Below are 24,888 nucleotides of genomic sequence, written 5' to 3'. Positions count from 1 at the left end.
ACTTTTTTGAAAGGCTAACACTAACTTACACCAGGGAAGTCAAAATTAGCGATATTGTCATCAGAGAGAACTGAAGTACCAGCTTCTTCACCATAATCTTGGAGGTTGTAAACGAAATTACTCATAGGGCCAGTTGTTTCTTCACAAGGATCTGTGATCACCTCACTTTTAACAACCTGAAAGAAAGACGTATTCAAGTTTTCTTTTTAATCCGGCTTCCAAATGACCAATTCAGAGGACAATTTTAAATCTTTCAATTGTAACTAACCCACCGTGTAACTGAACCCTCGAGCAACTGAACCACCGTACAACTCAGCTTCCTTTAAATTTAACTACAATCTAACTGAACCCCCGTGCAAATGAATCATGTTTAACAGAACCCTCAAACAACTGACCCTTCGAAATACTTAGCCCCATTGAACTGAGCCCCCGTGCCACTGAAACCCATTTGACTGAAACCTAGTGAAACTCAAACCCCCGTACTCACTTTTTAAGCATTCTATAAAAATAAATAACATCATAGGGCAAAAACAAAGGTGAAAAAAAAAGAAAAAAAAGGGCAAATAACATATAGGGCAAAAAGAACATGATCTATACATGTTCTACCTAGTTGTAACTGTTTACTTTTAAAGTCAAGATTATTCATAAAATAGCTCTGTTTCATTGCCACAAAAAAGAAGTCACAAACCATTAAAGCCTGATTTATTTCTCCTATTTTATGTCTGTTAACCGGGGTTCCCTTGTCCCTTTATCTGGTTATATACGGTAATGGGTTTTTTTATCACTTTTTTGTTATTTTCGTTTTGTAATATTTTATCCACTGTAGTTTGTTAGCGTTTGGTTTGAAAAAAGGTTGATTAGACTACCTGTTTTGGTGGAGAGACGACACAAAAGCTATTTTCTTTTTGTGTGAATCACCAAAACCATGGCCTGATAAATTGTTCGATAAAGTTTTGACTATTTTTGCCTAAAAGGCAAGAATAGCATTGAAAGCGTGTCCATTTCCATTCAATTATCTTTATTTCGATTGAATGAATTGCTTCGTTTCACTATCAGTCCTGGTTGAACTTCGTTGAAGTGAAGTTGTATTTCAACGCAACTTATAAGAATGTATATATATATATATATATATATATATATATATATATATATATATATATATATATATATATATATATATATATATATATATATATATATTTAGAAATAAGTTGTCTGTGTGTGTGTGTGTCGAGTGACGTCATGTTTGTGTGTCGACTGACGTCATGATTGTCGACTGACGAAATTACAGACCGGGACATCGGGACACAAAAGACGACCGGACACCGGGACATAGGGAATATAAATTACGACCGGGACACTCAAAGAGAAAGCGACCGGGACACAAGGAATGTTCGATTAGCAATCACCATCAACAAAGCACCGGGACACAAATGACGACCGCGACACAGGGAATATAAATGACGACCAGGACATAAGTAAAAAAAACTAAAAAAAAGGTAAAAACTACAAAAAAAACTAAAAAGAAAAAAAAATTAAAAACTAATAAAAAAACTAAAAAAGCTAAAAAACTAAAAAAGAAAAAAAAAGAAAAAAAAGGAAAAAATCTGAAAAATAAAGGAGAACAACAAAACTTAAAAAAATAAAAATAAAAAAAACTAAAAAGGTAAAAACTACAAAAAAAAACTAAAATGAAATAAACTAAAAAAAAGTAAGAACTAAAAAGAAAAAATGGGGAAAAACACAAAAATTTGTTTCATCATATACCAATTCAAAAACGAATGTATATACAGACCGGGACACCGGGACACAAATGACGACCGGGATACCAGGACACAACTACAACGGGGACGCCGGGGGGCACAGGGGGATATATAAATGACGACGGGGACACAGGGAATGTTCGATTAGCAATCACTATCAACAAAGCTCAAGGGCAATCATTAGAATCATGAGGTATAACTAAAAAAAAACTAAAAAGGTAAAAAACTAAAAACTAAAAAAAAGACCAATTCAAAAACAAATGTATATACAGACCAGGACACCGGGACACAAATGACGACCGGGACACAAGGAATATAAATGACGACCGGGACACTCAAAGAGAAATTACAGACTGGGACACCAGGACACAAATGACGACCGGGACACAGGGAATATAAATGACGACCGGGACACAGGGACACAACTACAACGGGGACGCCGGGGGCACAGGGGGATATATAAATGACGATGGCGACACAGGGAATGGTCGATTAGCAATCACCATCAACAAAGCTCAAGGGGAATCATTAGAATCATGAGGTATAGATCTGAATACAGATTGTTTTCCCATGGAAAATTATATGTTCCATGTTCAAGAGTCGGTAAACCTGACAATCTATTTATATGCACAGACAATGGGACAGCGAAGAATGTTGTATATTCGCAAGTTTTGTGTAGTTAAAAACATATATATATATATATCTATCTATATTCACAGGTGGGACACAGGGACACAACTACAATGGCGCGTAACTAATATGGGGCGTAACGACTTAAGCACGCGGGGGGGGGGCTTGGGGGTGGGGGCGCGAAGCGCCCCCACCAACTAGGTGTTGGGATGGCGCGAAGCGCCACCCCAACAGCTAGTATATATATATATATATATATATATATATATATATATATATATATATATATATATATATATATATATATATATATATATATATATATTCATTTGTGTTTCGCCCGGGACGTCCCTTGGATATAGGGTCAAAATGTTGATTCAAAGTTGGAATTCCACTGTCTTACGAAAATGCAGTTTGTGTTTATGATAAAGTGTTTGTTTGGTATTATTAAAAACTGTGAGCTTTAAAATCAGACTTGGGTAAGGATTTGCCAAAGGGCAAATAAAAACATTGATTTTACAGCCGGTTTTCAAAGCTCTTTCAGTTTGACTCTTGAAGTTACATCAAAGGATTTTGTTTCTTTCATTCTACACAAAATCAATCAAGAACTGATAGCCCCATGTTTTAGATTCTGAAACAAAAATTGTAGGATTGACATGATGAACCATAAAAATTTTATAGTAACTTTCGGTTTCTGGCTTTACAGCCATTCATAATTTTGAGAAATTTTACCGTTGTTGGCAGCTTCTGAACGAAAAATTAAACCACAACCTCTGAAAAACAAACCAAAATTAAGCAAGTCAACATTTAGCACCAATGCAAACTAAATTTTAATCTTTCAATCAAACAAGTCCCCTCTGAAGTCCATACAGCCAATTCTTCCATAAAAGTGGTTGGTGGAGAAAGATTATAATTGGAACCATAGGGGCTAAGACATTTTCTGAGATAATATTAGAGCGTCACCTCTAATAATGAGTCTTCTTGCAAACAAATTAATTTTAATGAAAGTTCCAAAACACTTATGCCCCCAGGGTACAACTTATAATCCTTACCCTCATGATCTGGGGGGGGGGAGGTTGAGTCATCCTCAGAGGCATTGTTATACGGTCTTTGGATTATTTTGAACAGAATGTCTATCTCAAAATTTTGACCGTATGCATTTGGGGAAAAGAAGGGGGGTCTAGTTACCCTCTGATCACTTCCGACTCTTAAAAAGGGAACTAGAACTTTCAGTTTCCATTCAAATGTACTCATTCCAAAGTTTATACGACCAACCCTTCCATAAAATATTATATGCCTCTCGGCCATAATTTATAACATTTGCCCCTGGGCTCTGAAGGGTTGTGCCGATCCCACAGTTTTTTATTTGGTCTTTGGACTGTTTTGAAAAAAAATGGCTGTATCAAAATTTTGATCGGATTCATTTGGGGCATACAGTGCGTGGGGGGGGAGTACTTACCCTCCGATCGCTTTTGACTTTTGAAAATGGGATTAGAACTTTCAATTTCCAATATTATGAGCCTCCTCCATAATTTATATGACAACCCATTCCATAAAGACTTTGCATGCTAACAACAAGCAGCTAGGATAGCTTATAGTCCAGTTAATTCCATCCGCATAGCAACAAAGAAAAAGTTTGACAAGGAATTTCAAAACCACCGCAAGAAAATCACAGAACTGCCAGCACAAAAGATCAAAGATAACCCTAATTTCCTCTGGCCGACACTTCGTCCAAGGGTCCCCAAAACCTCCCTTGCCGCTGCTCATGTTCCTCTATCTAAGTGGTGTTCTTTCTATGAGGCTGAATTCTTTCCACTAGACCCCAAACAAGAACACAAATATTCAGAAGAATTTGACCGATTTCTGTATGCATTCTCTGACTCTGGATTTTACAGTATCTGTAACGCCTGCAAGCTTTATGAACTACTTTTTACAGACTACTGACACTAAAAATATGCGCCATCTATATGAATAATTGTTGTGCCTAGCTTACTTATGTTGATATTTTTGCAAGGATAAAAGACATTATCAAAGGTAATTAATCCCTATACTGAACCTTAAGTTCAGTAGTAAATGTCCAAAACCTGCAAGTCGCAAGACTTTCTTCCTAAAAGAGTGGTGACCTATAAAGTAGATATATTGCACCATCTCTATGATTAGTTTTATGTGCCTAGCTTACTTATGTTGATGTTTTCCCAAGGAAAAAAGACAACGCTCACATCTATCTCTACCATGCGATCTATGTTGACTGAAATTTGAATGATAAAGAAATACTGGACTGTCCCTGGCTCTGATTTTGGATTTTGCGCTTTGAATGAAGTTAGTTTTGATTGGAATACTGGACTGTCTCTGGCTATGACATTTGGATTGCGCAATGACAGATCAAAATAGGAAGATTATTTCAAATCTGTTGCTGAGCTTTGTCACCAGATCGATGCTTGATAGTGCAAAAATTGATCTGATTATTGAAAAAGCTGCAAGTTTATCGATCATGGTACTATTATTAGCTCTAAAGAGTTTTTTTTTATAAGGAGCTGAATATTCACAGCCAATGTGTGAAGCATGCGAAGGATGAAGATAATTTCTTTGACATATGTAAACGGTTAAATCAGGCGGCAAAGGATAATCTGCCTATTCCTACTTTTGTGATCTTCTCACCTTCTGAAACCCCAACAATCGGAGAGACAGTCCTGGCTACTTTAGTCTCGAAAGTTAATGAACTCTCTCGAAAAATTGACTGCTTTTTTGAGAATGCGACACATTCGAGCAATGTTTGGCCAGCTAGGTTCGATACCAACGTAACAACTAACCCTAACCCAGCTCCTACGTTTGCCGTTGTACTAAAGAACTGTCCTGCAGAACTGGCTTCACCTAGTGCTCGTAAGGACTTTATCAATAAACTTTGCCCTGAGGCTTCAGGAGAAATAACTGAACTTAAAAAAAATCAAGTTCGGAATGGAACTTTTTGTTGTTGTTAAGTCAAAGCGTGCAGCAAACGAAATTGCCGAGAATACTAAGAACAGTACCTCAGGTATCTCGGTCAGAGTGAAAAATCCACTGTTTAGGGGTCCTTAAAGGCGTACATTCCGAATACGATGAGAATCAAGTCGAATTTCTTGTACCAAACTGCGTAAAAGTTTCAAAGTGCGGAAATTCCCGAGTGTTCAAGGTCGACTTCGAGTCCAAACAAAACCTGGATCAGTTCATGAAAGTGTCTGAGAAAGATGACTAAGAAGAGCTTTCCGCATAAGTATGTGTATAACTCCCAAAGCGCTGTTGCTCGTATCATAAAACCGGACATCTGGCCTCACGGCACTCCAATCAGGCCCTCTGCTCTCGCTGTGGATCACGCGATCACACCTCTAACAGTGCCTCTCCGTGTTCGGAAAAAATGTTCTGTCTATAATGTAAAGGTGCCGGCCATACCTGTTACAGTTTTGGACTTTTAGTCAAACTTCCTGTGGTAAAAGGTTTGCTTTCGAACTGTGACGGATTGTTCTTGCAAGAACATTTTTGACGAGTCATAGTTCAGGCCTTCTGACAATTGATAATAATTTTCTAGCTACTCGGTGCCCGCTAAACGATCCACTTCCAATGGCCACCCCTCGGTTGGTATTGCGATGCTTGTTAGGACCTCATGCCGGTCGAGTATTTCTGATTCATGAGATATTTTTTTCTTACTGTCCGTGAAGAAGAGTATGTTATTGTAAACGTCTATCTCCCAACAGATTATCACAATGACCAATCGGAATTTTTATTTACTTCTGCGTGTGAGAAACTAGGGTTTTGCCTTTCAAAAATTTGCCAGTTAGACAAGTGTTGTATTATTATAGAAGATTTTAGCTGTAATTTAACTGATGCCTCGTTATTGCGTACTTCCATTTAGTCTGGTATTTTTGACGATTGGCTTAGGATCTTGCCGAAAGATCTTGATTACACTTACACACACCATTCAAGTCACGTGTCGAACCTTGACCATGCAGTTTCTTCTGCAAAACTTCAAGTATCACCTCTTCACGTCGTTACTGACTTCCAATTATCAGACCACCTTCCAATATCTTCATCTATTTCAAGTCCTTCTGGTCAGTCTACTCCCACCCCACAACCACATCAGCCTCAGGCCGATTTTAAAAGGATTGGAAAAAACAACCAAGGTGATCTTTTCACAACAGTTACTAATTCTGTCCAAAACAAAATGCATGTTCCGTTACAGCTGCTCATGAGAAATACAAATACGGGTGTTGCTAGATATCTATCTTGCAAAAATTTACCATGCCCTGTGATGCGCAGAAAAAGCTGCTATACCTCTTAAGCGTATACGTCGGCGTGTCACGAAGCATTGGTAAAGTAATCCGAGCCTAGCTGAAGCTTGGAGAAAATCCGAATTTCGGTACCATTTTTGAATCTAGTGGGACCGTCCCCGCTCTGGCTGGGTTTCTGACATTCGTCTTTCTACCAAAAGAAAGTTTGCAAGAGAACTATCTATCCACATGAACCAGATAATTGAAAAGACGTCCCATCAAGCTTCTCTGTCCCAACCCTCCTTCTGGAGAAATGTATATCAAAAGATCCTCCTAGCGTCAGCCTATCTGCTTAAGATGTTCCTGATTCCAAGTGGAATTTGTACTTCTCTGCTGAATTTTCCTTCCAGATACCGCCCTACAGTCCAAATATAAAGATAAGCTTGATAAATTTCTGTCTAGTTGTCTTACCGACAATTTTGTTGTTTCGGTTGATTCTGTACAGCGAGCAAACAAACACCTAAAACACAGGAAATCTTCTGGCATCGATAAAGTGAGCGCTCTTTACATTCTGCATGGAAGTTAGCTGCTGGTAAGCCATATTGCTCTTTTGATGCAGATCATTGTTACACAAGGAGTTGTACCTTCTTCTTTCTCGATTGGAGATCTCACTCCAATTCCAAAGAATGTAAACTCGCCACCCAATGCTCGTCTTTCCGCCTTATAACGGTGGCTACTACATTCTGTAAGCTTTTCAAACTTCTGTTCATTGACCATCTGAACGCGAAATGCTATGTTCCACCTTACCAATTTGGATTCCAGCCACGTGTCTGTTGTGCCCAAGCTCTGTCGGTTGACACGAACGCATTGATCGATGCTGATTCATCAGGTAAACTCTGGTGTTAGCCGGGCACGATGTTTGTAAAGCGTTCGATTCTCACATTCACACCGCTATGCTACTCCATACAGCAAAACGTGGAGTGAGCCATTTATATATCAGACCCCTTCGAGACATGCATTCTCGTCTTAAAGTTCGCCTAATACTTCATCCACTACCTAAAGCTGACGGCTCTCAAGTCTACGCTCCAACCCTTGATATTTCAGACAAAGTCGAAAAAGGTACCCGTCAAAGTGCTGTTTCTTCCCTTTTACTCTTCAATAACGGAGTTCTTGATACACAGTAAGCTATTCCCACATCTTTTATCTTTGTCTGTCTTCATTTATCTCTCGTATATTATGCAGACGACATTCGGAATTTGAGCCGCACTATCCAGCGCACTAGCGAGATTTTTGCAACGCTACAATCTGAGTAGGCAAAACTAGGTCTTCAGTTCAATGCTGAAAAGCCTGAAGTTGCATTCTTCAACTGGAAGGAAGCGTCGCCTGGGGATATTCCTCTCGGAGATAGTAGTATTAAGCCAGTAGACCATATCACCTACCTCGTTCTTCCCATTGGTTCGCCAATAATGCACACGCGACAACTATTAACAGCTCACACTGAATGTAGAGTTGGGTTGTCATATGCTTCTTTAATAACGAATACGTTAAGCTTCAACCACCGTCTTGTTTCGAAACTTTTAAACTCTGTCGCTCTACCACATTATCGGTACATATCACCATTTTGGAAAATACTCACAAATTCTGACGAGTAAAAAAATCGTTCAGTTTTCATCCTGTTCGCAAAATATCTTTTACGTTGTCTCCCTTGGACCCGGAACTCTTATCTAGTTAGAAAGTTCAGCATTGCTGACCTCATCATAGCTGTGAAAAAGCAAATTCTTGCTTATAATTTCCGTTTGATGAAGTTGAACCATCCTTGGTCGTTGGTGCTAGCCCAGTAGTTAAGAAGTATTTGTAGTGTTAGTTTTCGCGCTTAGTGTGCTTTCTACTTTTTTCATTTTTTTTTTCTTTCGTTTATAGATGCGTCTTTTCCCTTCTTTGTATCAACGGTTTTCTAATAAATAATAATAATAATAATAAAAGAGCATGAAGAAAACTGTTACACGCCTCCACATCAATTTGGCTTTCAACAAGGCATTGGATGTGCAGACATCCTTGCAGTTTTTGCTAACGTTCTGCCTGATGCTTCTTGTACAAGTAGTTCACTCGCCATGGAGAGTCATGATTTTCGCCACGCCTTTGGCTCCCTGATCCAACCCCTTTTACTTTTAAGGGCTGTTAAAAGAGGAGTAAATCCGGCTACCATTATATCTCAAAAGGATATGTATGCTAAGCTACGAGTCAGTATTAAAATCACAGAATATTTCCACTGTAATTTCACAACATAATATTCACAGAATTGATTTCTACTGTCTTGAAAAGTTTTTCCCTATTGTTTCAACTTTGTATTTGTTTGTATTAAAATCCCTCTTAGGTAAGACGAAATGGCAAGGCCACTGGATAGAACAATACCACTTAAGAGAGGAGCCAGGCAAGGTGCAATTACCTCAACTTGTTATTTAAATAATAATGTCCTCAAAGCTCAGGACCAGTGTGAGATGTCTTGCGTTCTTTCTGGCCTCAATATCTCCTTAGTCACATACTAATGACATTTTTAACATTAGCCTATCTTTGGACAAAATTCCAAAAAACTACTACTTTCCAAAAACTTCTTGAATTTAATGCTGCAAAGTCCGACGTCGTGCTTTTTAACTGGAAATGTCCGCTTCTTCATAAAATTGTACTTAGGAATTCAAAGATCTGCCCGTCTGACCAAATCGTTTATCTTGGTATTCCCATTGAAAATACCATTTGTCATGCTCGTCACCTTCTAAAAGAAGTCATCAAACGCCGCATATCAGCTTCCTATGCTTTCATAGTCTCTGCTAAGCTTCGTTTCAATCGCCGTTATCTCGCAACACTGTTGCTTTACCCACATCCTATACATTGCACCCTTCTGGAAGATTCTTAGAAATATTGATAAGTTGAAAATCCCCTCCACTTTTTTCTGTTTCGCCAAATACCTACTGAGATATTCAACTTGGACACGCAATTCAAAACTCATCAACAGTCTTCACTTGTAATGCTCCGTCATTTAATTAATAATAACATATACAATATAATATAATAATAATAATAACAATAATAGGGTTTCCCCCAGGGGTGGGCTACTCTGAACCATAGCTATTTGTAATTTGGAATATTTTGAACAAAATGGCTGTCTTAAAATTTTGATCAGTAGCACTTGGAAAAAAAAAGAAGCAGAAGGTTAATTACCCTTCAATCACTATTGATTTTTTAATAAAAAACTAGACCTTTGATTTAAAATCGATTGAGCCTTCTTCGAAGCCTAAACTCCTTTGATCACCCGTTCCATAAAAACCTTGCAAGTTAAAAATGGATAGCTTGAATAGTTCACAGCCCTTGTCCCTGGGCTCTGGGGAGTCGCATCAACCCTGGAGACATTGTTATATGATCTTCAGACTATTTTGATACTCCTTCCATAAAAACCTTCTATGTCCCCGGGACAAAACTAACAGCCCTTGCCTCCAGGCTTTAAGGGATTGTGTTAACTCCGGAGACATTTTACTATTTGGAATAAAATGGATATCTCAAAATTCTGCTCGGATCCATTTTGGGAAAAGTGTGTGTGGGGAGGGGAGGTAGTCCTACTCCGATCACTTTCGACTCTTAAAAAAGAACTAGAACTTTTGATATTCGATCATATGAGCCTCCTCCAAAGTTTATACGACCACCCCATCCATATAAAACTTGTATGCCCCTAGATTATAACTTACAACCCTTGCTCTCGGGCTCTGGGGAATTGTGCAAACCCCCGAGGCATCGTTATAGGATCTTTGAACAATTTTGAACAAATGACTATCTCGAGACTATTCCCAAGAGTGTGTGGGGGCTACTCGCCCTCTGATCACTTTTGAACCTTAAAAAGGGAAATAATTTTGAATCTCCAATCAAATTAGCATCCTCCAAAGTGTATATGACCACCCCTATCGTAAAAACCTTATATGCCCTCAGGGCATAACTTATAACCCAAGCCCCCGGAATCTAGTGGGTTGTATCAATCCCGGAGCATTGTTATATGTTGTTATATGAAATTTTCGATTAGAGCATTTAGGGAAAAGAGGACTAACGGAGGGGGGGGGGGGTTGTGGTTGCCCTCTGATCTCTTTTGACTCTTAATAACGGAACTAGAACTTTCCATCGCACGCACTTGGGGAAAAGGAGATGGAAGGGGGGATCTAGTTGCCTTCCGATCACTTTCACCTGTTAAAAAGAGCACTAAAACTTCCGATTCCCAAACGAATAAGCCCCTTCAGAAGTTTATACAACCACCGATCCATGCGAAGTACCTCTAGAGATAAAAGAACATTAAACATCAGCTGCAAGTCCCTGGGCCAAGAGATCTATAATATAAAAGAATATATATAAAAGAAATAAATAAATAAATGAATAAATAAATATAAATATAATATAAAAGAATAAGTGCACAAACACCCCTCCCCCCAAATAGGAGCCCAAAGAAGATTATTACATCGACTGAGTTGGGGCTTACATCCTTAAGTCTCTGGCCCATGTAGGAGGAAAAACTGACTTTAAAATATGGCTTCCCTGAAAATAAAGCCAGAAAAACGGCCAATTTTGTCAGTTCAGGCCTTCCAAACACATGAAATGAAAATCGTAAAAATAACTTTATTTTTTTGGTTTGAAACTCTCAAGAATCGGTTTCACGGCTAAGGGAGGCCAAGGAAAGGCCAAAACACAAATGGCCGAAACATCAGTTAGAAGCAAACAGCCCAAAATTTCTGCTTAGACATAAATTGGAAAAAAAGTTAAAGAGATTTGTGTCTGATTTTTCCAAATAATATAGAACATTTGCTTGAAGTATTGCTAGAAAAAGTAAAACTTCAGCGCAGAGAGCAGGGCTGCACGGTCAGCCAAATATTTCGTTTTCAGAGTTATCTCTCCTTCTTCCTAGTTTAAGTACTGTTCTTTACTTTCATTTGAAAAAGAATGGCTTGTTTTTAAATTTAATTTCTGCTTGTTTCAATAACATATTTATTTGAGAGCATTTGAGGCAGGTTTCATTCTAAAGCCTAATCTGTGTATATATCATTCTTTACCATCGGAACAAGCGACGTCAAAGAAGAGTCTCCAGTCGTCTCTGAAACTTGCAGCTACGACTATTTCTTCCCACTCCAGCTGTATTGAGGCGTGAAGGTGCTGCAGGTCGTTGTTGTAGGTACGACAGAGCGTATTTTTGGGTCTTCCTCTGCGGCAGGTACCAGAAAATATAGATTTGGGGATTCTAGATTCATCCATGCGCAGCACGTGTCCACGGTAGCTCCATCTACGCCTTCGTATAGTCTTGATGAGGAGCGGTTGACCTGTAATATTTCTAATGTGCTCGTTCGTTACCTTCTGGGTCCAGTGGATGCCGATATCAGACAATGTAGCAGATGCAATTCCAATTTTCCAATTGGACACACTTTAATTAGATTATGGAAGGTACATCCTTAACTTAATATCAAATCCCTATGTGAAAGTTTTGAACCTAACCGATAGACAATGAGATCTAGAAAAGGAATATAGCATTTAACTCTGAATTTTTTAAGCGTTTTTTAACCTGGAAGTAACAGAAATTTTCTCTTGTGAATGCAATTGCAAGTAGCCTATTTATTGGTACACTTTTCCCTGGTCATTATGGATTCCGAGAGATTTAACACTTAAAGAGTTCTAAAAATACCGGTCAGCCACCTAGAACCTGGTGGAATATCTCCCCTCCTGCTTCCAATTTTCTATTCATTGATATAAAAACATTAATAAATAAAATTCCTGCAACATCAAACTTTTAAAACTTTGCAGATTTTTTTTTAACAGTTAATAATATATGCTTTTCAATCGTAAAAAAAAATGAAATTTTTCATTAATCAATCTAAAATATTGGAAAATAACCATATGAAATAAGCAAAAAGGTGAGCCAGTAAGTTGTTTTGAAGCGAAATTGTAAAAAGTACAATTAATCAAATTAGATTCTGAAGGACTACAAAAAACTAACATTTGAGCAGTTGAAGCTCGCAGCATTGTCAATGAACAGACTTGGAGTTCCAGCTCCTTCACTGTGATCTTGGCAGCTATTAACAAACTGACTCATAGAAACAGCTGTTTCTTCTGACGTCAACTCACTTTTAACAGTCTAAAAATAGAGAATAATTTAGGTGTCCGTATTACTACTAGTTCTTACTAAGCAATGCAAAAGACAATTTGAACCACTTTATTATGTCACTGTCAACCTATAAGTAACAGTTGACAATTTTACATTCCTGAGCACATTCCTTACACACGTAATTTTTGACAAAACTTACCCTTCATTAATGAGGTAATATAAAAAAATGTTTCTTTTGATATGAAATGACGCAACACATATCTTTTGCAAATCTGCTTACTAGGACATGATATTTTGTTTGAGTATCTCTGCTGTCTGTTTTCCCTTTTGTTTGGTCTTTGCTAGGGTCCAACTATGGAAAAGCTGAAGGCATTTTCCAGTGTGATACATCTTGATTCAGGCTAAATATTCTATCAGCTCAGCTTATGACAAAAGAGCCTAAAATTCTTGATTAAGAAAGCTTTAAAGGGTGGCTTAAGTTAGAGTGATGATACTAAAATCAGACAGGATCTTTGACAAACCGTGCATTTTTGGGTGACACAGTTATCATTTACCATGTGATTCATTTTTTACAAAGTTCCAGCTAAGAAAAAGGTAAAGGCCTATTTCTTTGTGATATGAAAATTTGCAAAAAACAACGATTTATTATTCAGGTGAAAGTAAGGAGCAACATTAAAACTTAAAACTAGCAGAAATTGTCAAGTACATGAGGGGAGCTACCCTTTCATCAACCCTTGCTCTTTACACTTAATTCTTTAAGTTCTTTACAAACTGCTCCTTCAAATTCAACCGCTCTTATGCTTGAGCATTCTTTCTTAAAGAATTGTGACAAAAAGTCAAACTTTAGTACAAAGAGTGAGGGTTGAGGAAGGGTCCCCTCATATATGGAATAATTTCGGTTCATTTCAAGTTTTAATGCTGCTCCTTACTTGCAGTTTAAAACATTTCTCAAACTGACTTTCAAACCATGACAAAAATCACCTCTCCTCATTACAAATTTCCCCTGGAAGATTCTTCCTGTGGAAATCCCCTCCAAAGAAAATATTCCACGCAGTAACAATTACTAAATGTGAACAATGGAGAAATTGCGTACCTTAAAGCCCTTTCACAAGGGCCAGGGGGGGGGGGGTATTTTCATCCCCTAAGGCACAATTATTCGACCTTTCAACTATGCTAAATTAAATGACTTTATCAAAATTATGATTGGATGTCTTTGGGGAAAAATGGGCTTGGAAGGGAGGCTAGCTACCCTCCATTCTTTTTGGTGACTCAAAAAGGGCAATAGATTTTTTGATTTATGTTCGAATGAGAGCTTTCTAGATCTTGTAACCCCGTTTGGTAAAATCATCCCTGGAAAAATAAAATAAAAAAAAATCATGCACCCATGATCATTCTTCTGGCAAATAATACAAACTCCAGATTTTGTAGATAGGAACTTAAAACCTCTATATTAGGGTTCTCCAATATACTGGATCCATCATTAAGATCGCTTGACTTTCGCTTGATTGCTGGGCACTGTAGTCGCGCATAGTTTTGATTTTACCAACCAATGTGACTATAATGTGGCCTGGGCAGGAAAATGTTAACTGAACTTTATCTCACCCATAAAGAAAATAATTAAACCTGATAATAAACATTGTTTTATTAAGGCTAATTTACAGATTAAGATTTTGTCAGTTCGACACCTTTACAGAAACTATCAGTTATGTTGACAGAAAACTGTCAAATGAATTTTTTTCTGGTCCATAAGAAAAATAATTAACCCTAAAAACAAGTATTTTTTTTTTTTGCAGATAACTGAAGGTCCACAAAGTTAGTCTGTGACATCCTTTTAAATACAATACATGTTGCATTCCATTGACAGTAAATTGTCAACTGATTTTTTTTTTCTGGTGGGAAGAAAATCAACCCTAATAATAAAAAAAAATTAATAAGGATGACAAAAGGGTAATAAAGTGAGTCAGTTTGACATCCTTACCGAGTTAGTTAGTGTTGTATTCCATTAGCACCAAATGGTCAACTGAATTTTTTCTGGTCAAAGAGGTGAAATAACTAACCCTTATATTTAGTGATATTTTGATGTAGATTTATAAATTTAGGCAGTCCAAACAAATTAGGCATAATCCAAACAAACATAATCTTTTGAGAATAATTTGTCTTGGTAGTCAGAAAAAATAGAAATTGCATTGAACTTACAATGACATCATTTTGTTGAGCCACAGATGAGCAAGGCCTGATCTCATTTGTATTGTTTAAAAGGATACCAGTAGTGCAAGGAGGGATAGGAGATACACTGTCCATTAGTGAGTCATGCATAAAAGCATCTTTTTCTGAGTCTCTGTCCTGTCTTCTTCTTTCCATGGATGGAGATGCTTCAGACACTTCAGTTCCTTCAACAAGGTAAATAGTATTTTTTGCCTTGTTTGAGGATTCTCCTGATTCTGTAAGTCCTGTGACTTTCAGCATATCTGCCAAACTCAGTAAAGACTTAACTTGTGCTTGTGCAACAGTTACTTCTCCAGTGTATACAAACTTTACTAAAGCTTGCATGTCACAAAATTTAATATCTTTTAGAATTATAATGGGGTGAGAGTCTGAATGGCTGATAAGTAAATTCTCAAAGTAAGAGCTGCAGGCAGACAAAACTAGTCTATGACATTTGATGTTCTGGTTTTCACAGGAGAGTGTCACATCAGTAAAATGTTCATTGTTCAAAAGAGCTGCAAAATTTCCTTTGTATGCATTAGAATAGTTAGTCCACTTCAAACAAAACTCGTCTTGCTCCATTGCATAAAATACCATGCAGTGAAGATCAGCAGCGTTCTAAAAGAAAAAGTAAAAAATAAAAATTATAAATTCACCACTCATTGGATTCTTAGCAAATTTGCACAAAGAATATAACCTTATAAAAAATGAAGTATAATATCTTATAAATATTTATATTCAGTATGGCAGATCCAACCCAGTTAATGCTAAATGAAAAGTATGCTACATAAAAACTAAATAATATGAATAATGTCAACTGTCATATTAAACAATACAAATGAAATAAAAACATTAAACTTTGATTAGTAATGAAACTGAATTAATCCATTTTCAATCTACATACTTGTAGAACCATGATGGACCAAAGGACATCCAACTCAGGTAACACTTAAGGGGGGTTAACCCCACACTAATAAAAACACACTATACAAGCTAATGATCAAGGGGGCATGTCTGCAGTATCCCAGAAATAGCTTAGAATATTAATTTGAAACTTCCAGGGCATGTTAAAGGGGATGTTGAACAAGGCAAAACATTAAATGTTCATGTTAATGCTACTGATGCTAAAACTACTACTACCATAATTACTACTCAAGCTAAGGGTAATACAGTGTAACCTGTAGGGAACATAGAAGAGGATAGTGAACTACACTAAACAAATTACATGGATGAAGATTATTAAAAGGCTGTAATAACTATATCTCAGGAACAGCATTTAGTGAATGTTAAATGGGACACATTTTCTGATAATCTTGGGGCAGTTATTATATTAAGTTAAAACATACTGTATGTATGTAGGCTGTCAAATGGCTACACCAGCAGTATATGAAGAATAGCTTAGAGGGCTAGGTTGGAACTCTCAGAGCATGCCAAGGGGTATTTTGAGCTAATAATAAAAAACAACACTATGTGCACACTACTACTACTATTAGTGGTGTTAGTAATAATACTAGATTAAACAATACTATGAGTGTCCAGATTTTCAAAATGATGTATGCTATTGAAAATTGCTGAAACATTTTCAGCAATTTAATAAAATTTAATAGCAATAAAAAAAAACAAGTTTTTTAAATGAAAGTAAGGAGCAACATTAAAACTTAAAATGAACAGAAATTACTCCATATATGAAAGGGGCTTTTCCTTCTCAACGCCCCACTCTTTATGCTAAAGTCTGACTTTTTCTCTTAACTCTACATTTTAAAATAGTAAAAAACTTTAGCGTAAAGAGCGGGGCATTGCTGAGATATCCAGGAATTAACGTCATCCTATATCAAATATTCATTTTTTTTTCAGTAATCTTGCTTATTCATTTTTGTTTTTTGTCAATATATTGAAAAATTAAAGTATGCTGTTCAAAGTACATATAATTTTCAATAAAATATAAACAACACAATAGGCTATGGAGCTTATAAAGTTAAAGGAGGGTAAGGAATTAGGAACCAAACAATTCCTTACATAAATTTTGTTCCTTTAAGTTTGACTTAATTCAATTTTCACTAATTTCAGGTTTTTTTATTCATCTATATCAGTGTAAATGATTTATTTTGTTGGACATGATCATTTATTTTAATTTTTGTTTGTTTTGGGTTCCATTTATTCTTTAACAGTGATTACCATACTAGTTATTTTGAGTTAGAATTATCAAAGGACTTGTTTCTGTTGGTCTTATTTTTTTCTATTGCAATATTCATGGTGCTAGGTACTTAGGGGTATGATATGATATGATTAGCATGATATGATATGCTATGCTGCTATCCCTTTACCTTGTTCTGGAGCCTCGAGGCTTCAAATGTCTGTTGAATCTTCTTTTGATGGAGACAACAGAGGGATTTTCAGGAATAATACCCCAAGGTAGATTGTTCCAGATAGAAGTGCAACACCAGATGAAGCTGTTCCTCAAGTAGGCCTACTTGGTTCTTGGTGTGTCTTGTAGACAACAGCTGTCAATGCTACATCAGATGTTTCATTTGGAGGCTGGAGCAAGTCACATGTAGAGGCACAATTTACCCTATTCTGGATCTTTGAAGTAGTGCCAACAGTATTATCAGAGCATCAGCATAATACAGGTATTCATATTTAGCTGTGGGTCTGATACAGGACTTATAGAGTGGGATAATTGTACCGGATGGAAGTGTGTTTTGCAGTGAAGAGTAACTCCCATCTTTCTTGGACAGGAGGTTCTCACCCCAACAAAGTAGTAATTCCAAGAGAGATTGGTTGAGAAAAAACTCCCAAATATACAAGGCTTATTGACTCTTTATAGTTTCATTTTTGAACATGAAACCAAGTTGCAAATGTGGCATTTTTGATTTGGTAATAAGAAGCTCCTTTGTTTTTGATGCATTGAAGTCAATCATCCATGCATTGGACTACTTTTCAATTTTAATAAGATCTATCTATAGGGAAAGGGAAGCTTGTGTTGGTTCTTTTTGTTTTGGGACAGGTGAGAGAGTGTGTTGTGGTTTTGTCTGCAAAGTGATGGAGAGGGCTTGTAAGGTTGTCTTCTATAGCATTTATGTTGATTAGGAGTTTAGGTCCCAAAAGAGTGCCCTGTACAACCATTGCTATCACTGAATATTCACAGGAAATAAACCCATCAAGGACAATATGCAGTGAACAAACAGAAAGAAACCTGTCAATCACTTTTAACAGATATCCTTGAGCACTGTAAAAATGGAGTTCCTTTAGCAACTCATGGTACCATACTCAATTGAAACGTTTGGCAATGTTGAATGACAATAGCCTAATATTGTACCCCATTGCCAGAAGCTTAATCTGCTCCTGATGCTGGGTCACTAGACACTTTAATGTTGAGCATTTCCAGTGGAATCCATATTGCTGATTACCTAGAAGGTTGTTTGATTCAAGGAATTATTGAAATGTTTTATTGGAGATACTCTCACAGACTTTGCCAACATAGGAGAGGAGGCTAATAGGAACCCATGCTTGTTGGATTGACATGTGACTTTTGCACATGGATAATTTGGGTGAACTTCCATGTTTTTAGGAAGGTTCTGGAACAAAAGTATATCCAGAAAAGCAATGACCAAGGTCCAGCTAGTTTGGCACAGCAAGATTTGAGGATAACATTTGGTATGTTGTCAGGATCTGTGCCTTTGGTCACATCAAGTTGCTGCAGAATGCGAAGGATCTTAGGAGCAGAAAATTTATCTTGCTGGACATGCAATTTAAGGTAATTTTAAGGTAGTACTGGCTCAGTTAGAGAAATTTGGCACTTTTTTGCCATTGTCCAGATTCAAGAATTTGGCAAAAGCGTCAGCCTTTGCCTGTGGATCTTGTACCACAGTCTCATTAACCTGTATAGAAGGATTTGAAGCCCCTTTGGATAATGGTAAAGCCTCCTTGACAATTGTCCACCAACTCTTTGCTGAAGCAGGCTGAAGCTTGGTGTTGAATTTCTCCTTATGCTGAAATCAGGACTGCCAAACCACATGAACTGCATATTTGCTTGGGTTAATGAGTACAATTCAGTCCTCTCTGCTCTTTGCTTTGCTCAGATAGCCTTCTTACACTGTGTATTGAACCAAGGTTTATTGTTGCTAGACACACGAATCTGCTTTGAGGGGATAGGGTTTTTGATTGAGCCAATTATGGCCTGCTGGTACTTATTTGTAGCTTTCTCTAAACCTTCAAGGAGAAAGGCTCTCCCCTTCTGAGAACAAAGAGCATTTCTTAAAGTGTCCCAATCCCCTTTTTGTATAGCCAGATTGTTTGCTCATACTTTATTGAAGGTGGAATAGAAATGATTTCCACATGCAATGATGGCAATGTGGTCACTTGTGAAAACATGAGGGTTCTACCTCAAAGGAGTAAGGGTAATCTGTAAGGAAGAGTTCAAGACAAGATGATTATGTCAAAATCAACAAGTTATTCTAGCCCACATGAGAGAGCTATATCATACAAGTCTGATCCCTCCTTATCAGTATTTTGCTGTGAAACCATATGCTATGATGAATGTTAAAGTCTCCATGGAGGATAGTGGCAGAATTAGCATACTTGTCACATATTTATTTAAGGGAAGCTTCAAGGTAGCTGATAATCTGGCAGGTTGAAGGGTTCTACACAATACCAACAATGATAGACTTATTTGGGAGGGTCACTCTATCTCAAGGAGCTTCTTTGTCAGCTGAATCTAGTATATTTAGGCATTAGGATGGCATTTGACTCTGTAGATAAACAGAAAAACCACCTCCATATTTAATGCCATTAATACAATCACAATCTAGCCTGAGGAACATGTATCCCTGTGTAGCAATTTCACTACTTTGTATTTCATGGTTGAGATTGGTCTCAGTGATGCACAAGATAGATGGTTTGACCAAGTCTACTAAATATAGAAACTGGTCAAAATTAGATCTGAGACCATATACATTGTGATGGGCTACTATAAATAGGTCCATTTGGATAGTTGGTGGGCAAGCTACAGTTTGTCTACAAAAGATTTATTTGACCTGATGCTTTTTATTATTACCAATCATTTTCAGATAAAAGAAGCTTTACTGGGTGGCTAGCCCAAAAAACCTATACATCCATTGCCATGCATCCTTAGACAGGGAACAGTGCCACCTTCCAAAACACATTGCTACTGCATCTTCAACATGGAGGTGGTAGGCTACCCAAGAATGGGTGAGAATTCAGCCCAAGTGCCAGCACAACAGATGACGGCTCTTCACTTTTCTTTGAAAGACGTTTTTTAGGAAAGTTGTTCAAAAGAAATGGCATAAATGGACCATCATGATACTGTGCCAACATTTTAAAAAGTCTTTCCTGCCTAACTGGCAATCTGTCTAACCTTCCTTAGACACACTATAGGCTGTACACCCATCCCTGAAAGTTTTGTTTTTCTAACCAAAACAATTGCAGACAGCAAAAGGATCCTATACTAGAATTGTACCAAATTGAAAAGGACATCCCCTTGTCCCTGAATTAGTTGCAAAATTTTGTATAAATTTGCCATTTTGTTTTATTACAATGCTGGCTTTGTACAAATTATAAAATAAATAATTTTTTATATTTGTGTTTCTTAGCTGTTTTATAAATTTTTAGGGCTATGTCTGAGACATAAGGGAGGGATGGAGGGTTACATTGTTTGGGAAATGAACACTTTAGGGCCTGTTGAAAAGAAGCCTAGTCTAATATAAGAAAGCTGGGCCAAACAAGGTATAATGTCTATTACTCCCAAAGTGTCTAATCTCATTAAAAACATACCATTTGTTCTTACATCATTTATTTGAAAGTAATGTATTCTGAAGATATTCATAACATTTAATTCCTCAAAAATCTTTAATTTGTTGTACTCCTGGGTGGGCTGCCCACTGCATATGTCTCCTTGATTTTATCAGAGCCTTTCAGGGTGAAAGGCATTAGAAGTGAAATTAAAAAATCTGACAGTTATGATCAGGAGTCAAACAATTTCAATAGCCATCTGGCTTTTGTCACTATGGTCAATGGTATAGCTGCAGGCAACTCCATCCAGTGATGTCATGTCTGACACTCCATATTTACATTGCAAACACAACTGGCTGAGATGACAATTTAAAGCTATGAGCTTGGCTTGGAATATATACACATATGCATACATATACATACCACTAATGTACAATATTAAAATGATACTAGATCTATGTTGCATGAGCAATGTGAGGTGTTACAGCAGCCTTTGTTTGGCTCTGCCAAATAAAGTGTTGTGAGAGCAACACTTTGGTTTTGTTTCCTTGTTTCAATTAAATGCTGAAGTTGTTATTCTGTAAGGATCATAAAATAAATACTAGGTACCCCAATTTGCTCAAGTTGCAAACTCCTCATTGCTAAAGATGATTGTAGCCTAACAGTCAATTATTACTTACAAGTCCCCTACATGTCTTACTGCTGGAATCAAATTTGTCTTACATCAAATAAACCAGAAACAAATAGTAGGTACACTAACTAGCAGAAGTTGTAAACTGCTCATTGCAGAAGATGATTATGAGCTAACGGGCAACTGTTGCTTAAAACTCCCCTATATGTCTCACAATTGGTATCAGCCTATTTTTGGTTTCAGTGTGTACCTTACTAATGAAGTTGTCAACCCCTTTAAACCCTGCTAAAAATGGATTTATAATGAATAAGTAAGTTTGAGACCAATGTTTTAAGCCTTTTTTATAAAATATGTTTAGGTCATTTTTAAGAGCTCAAAATGTGCTTAAATTTGAATTTGTAAAAGGCTAGAAGCAATTATTATATTCATAAAGAACATAAAAAAGGCATCAGGTGGTAGCTTCACTTTATTGGTAAGTCAATAATATTAACTGCAAAAAATTTACTAGTTTCAGAACTAAGCCAGAGAAAAAGAAACAGAAAACTAAAAATTAAGGTAAAATTTTGTTTTACCAAATTTTCAATAGGTAGACATTTCAAATTTCAGGAGGGAGGAGTGGAGGTAGGCACTTCAAAATAGCTTCCTAGGACTTTAGTCTGTAGATTCATCCCTGAAAGTTTCAATTTCCTAACCTAAACCCTTTCTGAGATAGCAAGAAGTTAATTAACTAGAATTTTACAAAAGTCAATTAACTAGAATTTTACAAAAGGAAACTTTCAGGGATGGGTCTACAGGCTAAAGTATGTCCTGGGAAGGTATTTTGAAGCAACTACCTCTACTCCTTCTCTCTCTAGAGGGCCCTGACCTTTGATGACCTTTAAAAATATGTGTGTTATAAAAGTGAAACCTTGCAAAAAATAGATTTTCTGCTTAATTGAGGTACAACAAAATTGTTTTCAGCTACATAACTTTGCTCAATTCCATTTTATAAGGTTTCAAAGATATTCAAATACATTTCCTAAATTTTGAAAAAAAACATTGATATGGCTCAAAATTCTAGGCCTACTCAAATAATAGGAATTGCATTTTAGAACTAAAGGCAGAGAAAAAGCAACTAGTAACTGAAAATTGAGGTAAAATGTTGTTTTGTCAAAATTTCAATAGGTATAGACATGTCATGTAGCCTAGGCAAATTTCAGGGCCCTCTAGAGGGAGAAGAAGTGGAGGTGGGTACTTTAAAATACCTTTCTGGGACATACTTTAGCCTAGACCCATTCCTGAAAGTTTCATTTTCCTAACCTAAACCCTTTCTGAGATAGAAAGAAGTCAATTAAATAGAATTTTATCTAGTGTTTTTTAGCTGTTTTCTACATTCTTGGGGGCTATGTTTGAGAACAATAGAGAGGGATGGAGTGTTATAGCCTGAAATAACACATCTGGAAATAAGAAGGTACCCCCATGGCCCCGAAAGCACCTAGCCTGGGGAAAATATGTTTATGAAATTATTTTTCCTAAACATGTTAGTTTGAGCCTTTAGAGGGGCCCTAAGAAGTAGCCTAAATTATTTTAGTCATGACGCAAATGACCCTCTTTAGAGACGGACTTCAAAAGTATTTAAAACATACCACTCGTTTGTATATCGGCTATTTGAGATAATTTTTTCTGAAGGTATTGACTTATAAGATTAGATTCCATAAAAAATTATTCTGAGGGTTGAACGTTTTCCTAACGTCTGTAAGCAGGGTTGCCATGAATTCAGAGACAAATCTTTGACAAGTAAGCGTATTGCTAAAAGGATAAAAACTTGTCGCTTGAGACGCTTCACCTCATCCGCGGCATTACCTTTCGATGGTTAGATCCTCGTTACGTGAACTACTCCATCACCGAAACGGTGAATATTTTTTCCCCTGATAATACAAGATACTGTTTCCTGTCCTACGCCAGGTACGTGAATTATTCAATGCACCTGGCGTTGTCGTCGTTGCATAATTTCACTCTCTGAACAAATTAATCCATTATTAACATTTTACCCAGCTTAAAAAGGGAATTAGACTCCACTTTAAAATAATTCCCATAACAATTCGAAATATATTTTATTGCAAACCTAAGCTTTAAGTATAGAGTCTAAAACTTGCAAGTCTTTATTGCGAAATAAAACTAGCTTTTTAAGCTTGAAGTTTCCAGCTTCAAAAATCACCTATGAACCTTAAACTTCTCATGTATTAAGTTACAACTGAGAAATATATCGTGAGCCCACAAAATAACAAATAAGATTAGAAAATATAAGTCGAAACCAAATATTTTTACCTTATTTTACATCTTTATGATCATTTAACGTTATTTCGGTGTTCAAATACTGGTGATCTCTGAAAAATAATATTAGGCCAGAAGGTAGCGAATTTAAAAAAAAAAAATCCAAAAAATTTCAAATCATATGTTAAACAAGATGAATATTTAACATTTGTTATTTAAATCTTTTTATTTATTAAAAAAACAGATTTTTTCAACTGAAGGTAAAAAACAGCATTAAAACTTATTTAGAATGGAAATTAAGATGCATGTTAAGGGGGTCTCCCCCTCCTCAACACTTCACTCTTTACGCTAAAGTTCTTAGTAATTTAAAAAAAACTTCTTAAAGTTTTAATTAAACAACCCTTGTGCTTTAGGAGTCGTTCTTAAAGAATCGCGACAATATTCAAGCTTTAGCGTAAAGAGCAAGGCATTGAAGAAAGAGAAATCCTTATTTATGCACGTAATAATTTCTGTTTGTTTTGAGTTTTAATGTTGCACCTTACTTTCAGTTAAAACAAAAAAACTTTTTATTCTATTTAATACCTGATCGTTTTCAAATAATGCCAGGGTATCTGGCCCCATATTCACTGAAAAACTTCCCTCTCCACGTAAATATGATTTAGACAATTCAATCCCAGTGAAAATAGTGAAAAGACAGTGAATAGAAATTACTCCGTGTATTAAAGGGGCCGTCCCCTTCTCAACGCCCCGCTCTTTATGCTAAAGTTTGACTCTTTATCTCAATTCTACTTTATTAAATAGTAAAAAACTTTAGAGTGAAGAGCGGGGCGTCGAGAAGGGAACGGCCCCTTTCATACACGGAGTAATTTCTGTTCGTTTTAAGTTTTAATGTCGCTCCTTACTTTCACTTAAAAAACTAGTTTTTTCTATTTAATTTCTGAACGTTTTTGAATTAATGCATGTTTGATTTTGGCTCTCCGTATAGAAATTATTAAAATGAAATTTGCATATTAATTCTTTTTTTTTGCTAAATGGCTTTCTCTTAGTTGTGATCAGACGATTTTGAAAAAAAAATTATTAGTAAAAAATATACGTAACTTAAGAATTAACTTATGTAACTAGCTAGTGAATTCTTATATTTTTATTATGTACATGAGGGGGTTTATCCCCTCTTTAATACCTCACTCTTTACACTAAAGCTCAAATTTTTTCCCAACTCTTTAAGAATGACCCTTGGATCAGAAAGGCCGTAGAATGAATAGTTGAAATTACTAAAAATACTTTAGCGTAAAG

General features: G+C 36.6%; 2 protein-coding genes across 2 annotated transcripts in view; both read right to left on the bottom strand.

The window, feature by feature from the left end:
- Positions 1-20: 20 nt before the first annotated feature.
- On the bottom strand, positions 21-23,086 carry LOC136035337 (protein bric-a-brac 2-like). The gene is made up of 4 exons (XM_065717078.1): positions 22,968-23,086; positions 14,955-15,581; positions 12,651-12,788; positions 21-176 (listed from the first exon to the last, which is right to left on the bottom strand). Exons 2-4 carry the CDS (start codon positions 15,558-15,560, stop codon positions 21-23), a joined length of 900 nt encoding a protein of 299 aa, XP_065573150.1. The 5' UTR covers positions 15,561-15,581; positions 22,968-23,086.
- The window catches only part of LOC136035330 (uncharacterized), a 50,521-nt gene continuing 44,372 nt past the window's right edge, over positions 18,740-24,888 (bottom strand). The window contains exon 5 of the mRNA XM_065717064.1: positions 18,740-18,952. Coding sequence (XP_065573136.1) covers positions 18,740-18,952 — 213 coding nt within the window. The remainder of the gene's footprint in view (positions 18,953-24,888) is intronic.

This window comes from Artemia franciscana, chromosome 2, assembly GCF_032884065.1.
Source record: "Artemia franciscana chromosome 2, ASM3288406v1, whole genome shotgun sequence".
Lineage (NCBI taxonomy): Eukaryota > Metazoa > Arthropoda > Branchiopoda > Anostraca > Artemiidae > Artemia > Artemia franciscana.
This window is presented reverse-complemented; position numbering and strand designations above follow the sequence as displayed.